Below are 10393 nucleotides of genomic sequence, written 5' to 3'. Positions count from 1 at the left end.
CTGTGCGTGTAATACTCATGTGACTGCCTTAGATTTGTGTAAGAGCACGGCGTCCATCTTGGTTGTGGCAGAATGGCTGCTTATCCATCATATTGTGGCAGTGTTTAAGCAGTAAAGTTATATTTCTGCCAACAGGAGTCATTTTCTCAGGGGTCTATTTGTGACCCATAGCATATTGCTCATGTTAATGATCATTTCTTATCGCACTGTAGTGCATACTTGCCAACTCTCGGAAACAAGTTTCCGGGAGAGGGGACGTGACTGGAGGGCGGGAGGGGGCGGGATGTGGCCAAACGTGTCATTTTGGTCCCGCCCCCCGCGAAAACATAATTTACGTTGCGGGGGCGGGGCCAAAATGACGCGATTGGCCTCATCCCGCCCCCTCCCGCCCTCCAAAATGGCGTCAATCACAGAGAATCGCGTCAGTCATTTGACGCGATTCTCTGTAAAATCCAGGATGCGGGAGAAATGCCAACGAGCCCGGGAGACTGAACCGAATTTCGGGAGTCTCCCGGACATTCCGGGAGAGTTGGCAAGTATGCTGTAGTGTGCAAATTTATTAAAATTGTAAAGGGCTACGGAATTTGCTAGCGCTATATAAATAAATATTGATGATTAGCCAGGACAGTGGCTCTGATGTGAGCCTCTCCTGGCGGATAATCGAATAATTGAATAATTTTTTATTAGATATTGATATTATTAATAATTATTGAATAATCTAATAATTGTTATTAGATTATTGCATACTTGCCTACTTCCAGTAGGCGACGTCCGGGAGAGGGGCGTGGCTAGAGGACGGGAGGGGGCTGGGCGCCTTGAAGCGCGTTATTTTGGCCCCACCCCCCTCGAGTAAAATGCAAAGTATGTATTATTGATATTTTTAATAATTATTGAACAATCTAAAAATTGAATACTGTAATAATTGCTATCACTTCAGTTGGTGCAACCATCGTCAGGAGTTGAACTGATGACCCCAGTGCTGTGAGGCACTGTGCTGCTCAAACAGCATGTTTCAGCTATCAAGCCAATCAGAGGCAGGAATAGAAAAACCCGTCTTTTTCCTGGCAGCTTTGATGGCGGTTTTGACCAAACAGCCGGCGTGTTCGCTTGTTTCAATCCGCCACACATCAGCAGGCGTTTTGCCTCAGAACGCCCTATAGTAAATGCAGCGGTTTGGAGCACTACACCGCCAGCGATGTAACAACCAAACACACTCTTTAGTTAATTTACCCTTGTCTAAAACAGAGATGTAAGGAATATATGCCTGATCCTGCAGCTAACGGATAAGAGTATTGAACTGCCCTCCCTATATGCACATGGCATTAGTGATTGATATTACAGAATGATGTCCACCCCTCAGGAGGATAGACTGATCACAAATCCCTTTGATAAGGTCCTGTTAATGCTGCATAGAGAAAAACTCCCAGGAGGCCATCTGCCCGGCCGTGATAATGAATTAATGTGAATAGGCTTTTGTGAGCTGTTAATGGCAAAACCTGACCGACACACAGCAAATGTCACGTTTCATTCCATGATGTGGGAGAAATCAGACACATTAACCTTTGACCTGCTGTATTTAATTAAAGAGATATTTTTACATTTTTGTATTCCTTAATGTAGACACAGGCCTTTAAACACTATGTAATGTGCAAGTTTTGTCCTATGAATCTTTATAGATTTATGCAATGCTATAGAATATACTGGAGTGATATTAAAATATATTTTGAATATTGTGAAATTATTGCAGATGTAAATGGCTCTGTTGTGTAGAGGACATTCTCCTGCTTCCTGCCTTACGGAAGTAGGTGGTATGAGGGGCTCCTTGACGCATTTCACAGCGAATAGAGGCCTTTTGGCCCCCAAATCCGATTGTGATTACATTATACTTGCCAATTCTCCCTGAATGTCAGGGAGACTCCCTGAAGAGTCTGGCATTCTCCCTGATGCTGAGCCAGTACAAGACGTGGTTGGCTTCGCCATCTGTGGCATGATGACACAGTTCAGAAATTGTGTCCTATGTCCATGTATTGATGCCTATGGAGGTGGCCATTTTCATGGAGACCAAGATTGAATCAAAGACTGACAGGTAAGACAACATGACTTCAGTAATGGAGACAGAAATGTAAAAGACACTTCAGTCTCTAGAGATTCATTAGCTGCTTTTCTTTAACACATAGTTGCCTACTCTCTCCAGGAATGTTCGGGAGACTCCCGCATTTCTGGGAGACCTCCCGGGCTCCCAGGAGAGCAGGGCAACCTCCCGGTTCTCGCCCCCGCAATAGATAAGTGGTGGGGGCAGAGCTTAATGACACAAAATTTGCTTCATCTAAGCTCAGACAAAATGATGCGAGTTGTCAAGACCCGCCCCCGCACGCCCACCTCTCGCGGGATCTCCCTGAATCCAACGAGGAAAAGTTGGCTGGTCTGAATCACATAATTGCATCGCAGGTGCCGGGGCCAAAATGACGTGATTTGCGGCACCCCTTCAACTCACAGTTCAACCTATTTCAGTCTCCTGGAGGGGGGGAAAAAAAAGTATGATATATCTTTACGTAGGTTACTTTACATGAAAGCATATTTTTTTCTTAGAAAAAAACAAGCTGAATTCATTCGATAGATTGGGAGGGGAGCCTGGAGGTTAAGACAGATATAGTAAGATAAGCCGGGGTCATTATTAGGGCCTACAGTGTGTTTTTGATATTTCGCAAGAGTAATCTAACAATGCAAGTCATGTGCCTGTAGGGCTAGGCACATACGTAAAAAGAAAACAATTCTGCTTAATTACAGAAGCTCGGAGTGCTGGCAGATTGACTACAGGCATTTAGTGTATTTTACATTTAGTACTTGTCACTCATCCCTAGGTCTGCGGTTTCCTTTTTCAGAGCAAAAGAAAAAAAAAGGTTTATCGTCGCACTTTGCTCTATCTATGAATGTAATTGTTTAAGTGGACTCCCCGATCTTAAAGTCATATAATGTTAGTAATATCCTATCTGTTTATTTTAAACATTATTTAAAGTCGCAGGGAGGTGCCACCACTTGAACAGCATAAATTCACAAAGGCATAAGAGAGAGCGAGGATTACGTTGTGGTGCACAAAACAATCTACATTTTATTACATATAGTTTATTATAATAATATAAAAAGCAAAACTTTATTTCTCTTTATTAAAATATACACTTCTGTTGTCTCAACGAATATTGTGTTTCAGCGACTTTAATAAAATATGTAAAGTGTGGGGGTAGTTAAAAACCGAACGTTGGGAGTAATCTCATTACTATAATATTTCTCTAAATAGTACGTAGTAATGTGTCCTCAAGATGTAAATCAGCGTAGGGTAATTATAGCTGTAATAAGATCCTTGGCAATTGTTTGATTGAATAGCTATAAGTTATGCTCTTAGGCTGGGTACACACTGCAGAAAATTTCTCCTGATGCAACATATTTTATGATTTTACCAACGACAGAAAGTCCCGATCAGCATCCGATTCCTGTGTACACACTATACACGTTTTACAAGATTTACCGTCAGATCTGTGCTCTTCATCTGTCATAACCATCGGCTGAAAAGATGGTGACTCTGCACACTGCATAGAGATCTATGGACACTGCCGGTCCTGGGTACATACACACTGCAGGATTGGAATGACATCGTTCCATCGTTGACCGAGATTTTTAGTTCAGTTTATAAATCAAAAGAAACGATACGATGAGCTTTGGAACCTCTCATCGTTGCAGTGTACACACTAATTTAATTTCGGGCCGAATGGTCGTTTATTGTGTGATTGGCCCAACAATCAGCTGAAAACCCTGTAGATTATACCCAGCCTTCGGTCCTGGAGTTACTGGATAGTTGTGGATATTTATATTAATATTTAACAGATTAGAAGCCAATTAGACTGGGACAGCATGGGTCACAAGTTGCATATCATTAATAGGGGAGCTGATATGGCACATGGGAGTGGCCACGTCCCGTGACACGTGACCATGATTCCCCATGGGAGGTATGCCTTAAAGGATGACTAAACCCTAAAATTTTAATTGATAATGAACCATGAATGTAGCATACATGATCAGTGTTAACCTGACTTTCCGCTGCAGTTGTGTTATAAAGTAAAGTTTCCCTACTCCATCACAGACGGCTGAAGCTCCCCCCACATCTATAGGACAGGGTCTTCATAGGGTCTGTTACAGGTAAAAAAAAACCCCTAAGACTGAGTTCAATGACATCACAGGCCCCGCCCCCTGTGTATGAATCCACCAATCCACACTGTGCATTTCTACAAATCAAAGCTGTCAGTCACTCTGTGTCTGTGAGGGTGGGAGTGGGAGGGAGGGGGCCTCACTAGACCTCCCTTATGGATAGAGTAAGTGGCAGTTTACTATAGGGAAGGATGGGGTGAGGACATGGACCCAGAGCAGTGAGGGGGGGGTGGGGGGGCCACAGATCGGGCCCCATCTGACCTGTGCAGAGCCGAATTAAGCAAAATGTGTTAGGTGTCTGCATAGACCAGTGGCAGAGTCTGAGGTTTGCCGTTGGTCCGTGTGGTCACATCCCCTAGGTAGTGTGCCCTCCCTACCCTCCCCCACAAACTTCCTCTAGGCATCTCTTAGACTACTCAACTTAGTGGGCAGCACGGTGGCTCAGTGGTTAGCACTTCTGCCTCACAGCGCTGGGGTCATGAGTGCAATTGCCGACCATGACCTTATCTGTGTGGAGTTTGTATGTTCTCCCTGTGTTTGCATGGGTTTCCTCCGGGTGCTCCGGTTTCCTCCCACACTCCAAAAACATACTAGTAGGTTAATTGGCTGCTATTAAAATTTACCTTATTCTCTCTCTCTCTCTCTCTCTCTGTGTGTTAGGGAATTTAGACTGTAAGTTCCAATGGGGCAGGGACTGATGTGAGTGAGTTCTCTGTACAGCACCATGGAATCAGTGGCGCTATATAAATAAATTGTAATGATGATGAGAAAAGTCAAACATGGCGTGAAGGAGGTGGAGGGAGCACCTGCACCGTTGCTATAGACGGCGCCACATGACAATTCTCTAATCCAGGATCCTGAATCATAACACTGTACAACAAGCTCACACTTTTCCCTGGTGCTTCCTATACAAGCACTCGGCTGTTATCTATGACTACAGGTGAGTGTGATGCTGCAGGTAATCACCTTTATGCAGATAAGAGGAAATCTACATATAAACCTTTACCTGGGCTTATTATTCTGTCCCGGAGGTTCAGGGAAAGGCCTAATACACCATCCTACAAAACAATAGTCATTACATTAGCTGTGCACAAAGTTTTACTTGTAAAGTTTCACTTTAAACTCAACACTGATAACAAAAATCCTGCTGCTATCCCTTCTCCTAGTCACCCATCTCGCTGTCCTCTTATAGTGCCAAATACCTGCCTTTCATTATCAGGTCAGAGGCTCAGCTTGCTGTGTTCTCGGTCCTACGGGCCGACCACGTACCACGAGCTGATGATCATTTTGAACAAAAATAATGAACGAGTAATCATTAAGTTTACAGTTTGCCAAAATTTTTATTTTTTTGCTGGTGTTTACTGGTCCTATATCTCAGTCTCTGTTCTTCTGCTGTGTGTGATGACAACGGCACAGTACCACTTCTCCTTATTCTATATCCTAGGTGTAATTCTTACATCCACCAATCATAAAGCTCATATATTGCCTGTATTACAATGCAGATATTCCCAGTGAAATCATGATATATTCTGCACCCAGGGAATGTTCAGGAGGGGAGTTTAGGTGCTGAAGGGAAAAGTGAAGTTGATACTAATTTGAAGGGTTTAGATTAATTCACAGCTTAAACTAGTAAGACTGGTAGGTTCGACACAGGAAGTGGTGGGGACCCATGTTTTGGTTAGAGCCAACGGCTAACGCTAACTTTAACCCTTCACTGTGTAGGGTATTAGTGCTTGACATGTAGAAATGTCCTAACCCAGGAACACTCTCTTCCCCTATATTGTTCTCAAATGTTAACAACAATCCGTTAATGAAGTATGTAAGTCTGTATGAATGGCAACAGGACACCAAAGGATCAGTATGAAAATAGTTTTATTTGTTCATATATTAGCTGTACACAAAGTTTCACTTTAAACACAAGAGTAATAACAAAAACATTTTGTATTTTGCTTTACATAAAAAAAACCAAACATAGTGCAAGTATTGTAGAAACATTTGGTTCCATCTCAGTGTACAAGTCACCTAACAGGAACCATAAGTACGGATGGATCTACCTTAGTATTTTTACACGGGCAAATATTGCCTATAAAAAGTGTATCAAGGCTCAAATCACACCAAAGGGAACGTCTTTATAAAAGACAATCATTTGCATAGCGCTCCCTGGTTTTTCTCTGTTGCTGTAACCTGCCTGGACATTATATTCACATATTGGCAATTAATTCTACACATTCAAATAGGTTACTGTGTCTGTTTTACAATATCTGGGTTGTTTTCTAAAATGTGGGCAGTATCCCATCGCAGCCAATCAGCAATCAGCTATCACCAGTCTACTCCAAGATAGACTAATGAAAGCAAGTATTTGATTGGTTCCTATGGGTTACTGTACTGTGGTTTACTAAATAACCCAAATTTTACTTCTTAGTCACTGTATGAAAAATCAAAGCTGTTTTTCTAACATGGAAATATACACATAGTTGCTATAAAAACATGTATGGTTTTCACACATTAAGGGGAATTATTGATATAACTAATGAAACACTATTTAAATTTCCCCCTGCTGATTAATAATAATAATACAATGGGTATTTCTATCGTTTGGGATGTTTCATTCAAAAGTCATTTACCACTCTGTAAACATTTTCAAGGAGTGACGTACATTCTTTAAGCTCACAAGTGTCGCCTGTCAAACTTGTTGAATTTTTTTGGAATCAACAATTAAACCTTTTCACACTGTGATACTATTAGTCAATAGGCTGGGGAGCTCTACATTGCTTTTAAATGACATAATCTCATATACAACACCCAATAGCTTTTCAAGGTACAACTGTCCTACTCTAAACACACTGTCCCTCATTTAAAGGGGTTTGTCTGGCTATCGGAGGAAACGCTGCACCTTGGTGAAGCAATGTTTTGCGATGCAAGGGGGGGGTGCAAATTTAAAATGTAAAATACAGCTACTAGTAGGTAGCTGTAACTTTATAGACAAAGGGCAGTGGTAAGCTGATGTTTTCACATAATTTTCAGTTTCTGCTATAACCAGAGCCATTTTTCTATACCCCTGAGAAGGATAATACACAGTACAAGTGCCACATGCAGAGATCACAATTACACACGTTCCAATCGTGCACTCTCTTCAGCAGAGATGGATATTTTCTGTTGTTACCTCACAAAGCCAGTAGGGAGCGCTATCCACATTTCAATCCCCCCATGTGCATCAGTACTAGAGCAAAGTTATTTAATGTAGTGATTCTTTAAGCCCACCTTTATGACACACGACGTAACTGTTATTTATAAAAAAAAATCCACTTAATTTGCATTAATTTGAACTTATTACATTGACAGGGATTGCCCGTGTCACGAAATGTCCTACCAAGGTCTCCATATCTCTCTGTTACCCTCTGAGGTACCTAATTGTAGTGAGGCAGACGGGTAGTGGAAGTTGTGTTCAGCCAGAGACTGACTTTGGTGCCTACTAAGGTGCCTTAGTATTTTCCCTGGTGCCTGCTGCGGGTCATGTAGAAATCTCATTGTCTCTTTGAGGCACATGTAATATCCTTGGTAATACAATTCCTGCGCCTTCTGAGAATCTATTAAAGAAAAACAAAAATGAAACCATTAGTTACAGTGTAAGGGTTCTGATCAAGCCCCCCCAACTATATATACCCAATTGTAAAGCACTACGGAATCTGCTGTCGCTATATAAATAAATGATGATACATAAATATTTTCACAAACGCATCTCTCTGGAAATCTCAGGAATGACTCGATTAGAGCAATTTTTCCGTTCAGAAGATGCAACATTTTGCCCAACCTGCAGATGGCGCCATATTCACACGTCATATTCAGTATATGTACGTTGTGCAAAAGGTGGAGCGTTTGTGGAGATACAGACACACATGACAGGTTGTTCATTCACTTCCCATTCATAAATGAACCTTCCAATCCAAATTGAAATATTGAGCCATAAATGTTACAAGGATATAGGAGAGTTTTAGTTAATAGTGTTATTATATGAAAGGTGCATGTTACATATGATGTTTGTATGCTATAATACATAACAGAGGAGGCAATATATTCCTTTTAATTAATAAACAGCATGAATCTCTTCTGGAATCTTTATAATGTAGCACATTAACCACAATGCATGCTCAATTACTATACCAAGGAAAGCAAGTGCCATGTTATTGTCATTAAATTGTATATGTTTATTTTTGTTACTGTATAAAGTCCCATTTTATTGAAATCTATGAAGGCTGAGTAGTGTTAGTATATACACATGATAAAAAGGACTGCTTTTATTTAACATAGAATGCTTAAAAGACATGTTTCCAAATGTAAGAATAGTGGGCCTGATTCATTAAGGATCTTAACTTAAGAAGTTTCTTATTTCAGTCTCCTGGACAAAACCATGTTACAATGCAAGGGGTGCAAATTAGTTTTCTGTTTTGCACATAAGTTAAATACTGACTGTTTTTTTCATGTAGCACACAAATATCAACTTTAAATTTCAGTGTACAAATAAGCTATCAAGTATGTGTGTGCTACATGAAAAAAACAGTCAGTATTTAACTTATGTGCAAAACAGAATACTAATTTGCACCCCTTGCATTGTAACATGGTTTTGTCCAGGAGACTGAAATAAGAAGTTTCTTAAGTTAAGATCCTTAATGAATCAGGCCCAGTCTTTCTAAATTTTTCAGAGCAAAATAATATTTAAACAACAGGTTTCTAAACATATTAAATATAAAAAGTTTAGTCTAAAGTTGTAGCGTGATAAGAACGTTTGTCTACATCATCATCATCATTTATTTATATAGCGCCAACATAGTCCGTAGCACTACACTTTTCTTTTCTCAAGATTTTCAGGTTCCTTAAGAATAAAACAGTAAATCTACATAAGATCACTTTATACAGGATTTTATTGCCATATAATAGTTCCTTTAATTCCTGTTTGTCTTTTTGATACATTTAACGTTATACTGTTTACTTCACTTTAAAGTTAGTGTCACACAAACTACAAAACAGGTGATCGCTAAATAAATGTATCAACATAGACTACAATGTAAAGACAGATGTACACAGTAATATCTGCATCTCTATAGCTACAGAATGCTGCTGTATAAACCCCTGTGACACTTACCTGAACTGTATGGACCCGTTAGTGTCTCAACATAAAACTCAGCAAAACTATATTGTCCATAGTTGCTTGTTCTGTGACCCTTATAGGGTAACTCACCGTTCATATGATGCTGTCGCTGTTGTTGCAGATATTGTACAGCCATTTCCAATATGTCGGCTTTTTCTAGTTTTGAGTGTTGATTGTTCGTCTGGATGTCTTTCTCCAGTAAGACCCGGATCTGTTCTATGCTGTTATTTATGCGATCTCTCCTCATCTTCTCGATAACCGGCTTCCTTATCTGAAAGAAATAAAAAAAATAAAGCATATTATTCATGCATAATCCATACTGGTCTAACAGAAAGCTCTCTCTCTCCATAATATATATATATATATATATATATGTATATATGTGCGTGTGTGTGTATACATATATGTGTGCACGTGTATATATATATATATATATATATATATATATATATATATATGTGTGTGTGTGTGTGCGCGTATATCTCTCTCTCATTTTATATATATATATATATACACACATACACACACACGCACACATATATACACACAAAAACATATGTATCCATTGCAACTTATGACGGTACCTTATTTTTTTTCAGCCCACCCATCTGTTCATTTTTGGCCTCCTGCACCATATGGAAAGTGGGAGCCATTGGGGTGCGCAGGGAGGTGTTACTGCTGTGCTGTAGGTGTGTAATTGTGCAGCCTCAGCTAAGCCCAGCGTTGTATTTATACACATCGGCCCAATGCTGACAAACAAGTCTTGTGTGGTTCACTTTCCCACACTTATAAACCAATGAAGGGAACAATGCAAATACTGAAAGTGTGCCTGTGAGGTTTGACCGTAGCCCCCGGGGTGGGGGGGGGGGGATGAATGGAGGCACCGGCCCCTCCTCTGCAGATTAACAGGTGGACTGGGTGTAGCTCAGTGGTAACATGACTCAAATGAGACATCTCAGCGTGGGAAAGCTTCAATCTCAGAAAAACCAGAGCAGTCCTTGATTCCAGCGGCTGATTACATTCCTGCGGCACCTGTTCTCCGAATCG

General features: G+C 40.6%; 1 protein-coding gene across 1 annotated transcript; it reads right to left on the bottom strand.

Annotated features, from left to right (window-relative positions):
- Window positions 1-7137: 7137 nt before the first annotated feature.
- Window positions 7138-9999, bottom strand: LOC142107706 (transcription factor HES-5-like). The gene is made up of 3 exons (XM_075191297.1): window positions 9931-9999; window positions 9437-9617; window positions 7138-7787 (listed from the first exon to the last, which is right to left on the bottom strand). The coding sequence occupies exons 1-3, from the start codon at window positions 9997-9999 to the stop codon at window positions 7567-7569; spliced, it is 471 nt and encodes a 156-aa protein (XP_075047398.1). The 3' UTR covers window positions 7138-7566.
- Between the last annotated feature and the right edge of the window lie 394 nt (window positions 10000-10393).

This window comes from Mixophyes fleayi, chromosome 11 (assembly GCF_038048845.1).
Source record: "Mixophyes fleayi isolate aMixFle1 chromosome 11, aMixFle1.hap1, whole genome shotgun sequence".
NCBI lineage: Eukaryota > Metazoa > Chordata > Amphibia > Anura > Limnodynastidae > Mixophyes > Mixophyes fleayi.
Note: the sequence above shows the minus strand (reverse complement) of the source record. Positions and strands in the feature narration are given on the sequence as shown.

Bases quoted from the DNA above. Each gene is read 5' to 3' on its own strand.
- LOC142107706 (XM_075191297.1), bottom strand. From the start codon at position 9,999: ATGGCTCCCACTTTCCATATGGTGCAGGAGGCCAAAAATGAACAGATG. The intron at 9,618-9,930 runs GTACCGTCATAA...TATTTCTTTCAG, and splicing joins GTGGGCTGAAAAAAAATAAG to ATAAGGAAGCCGGTTATCGA. The intron at 7,788-9,436 runs GTGAGTTACCCT...TTTCTTTAATAG, and splicing joins GCGACAGCATCATATGAACG to ATTCTCAGAAGGCGCAGGAA.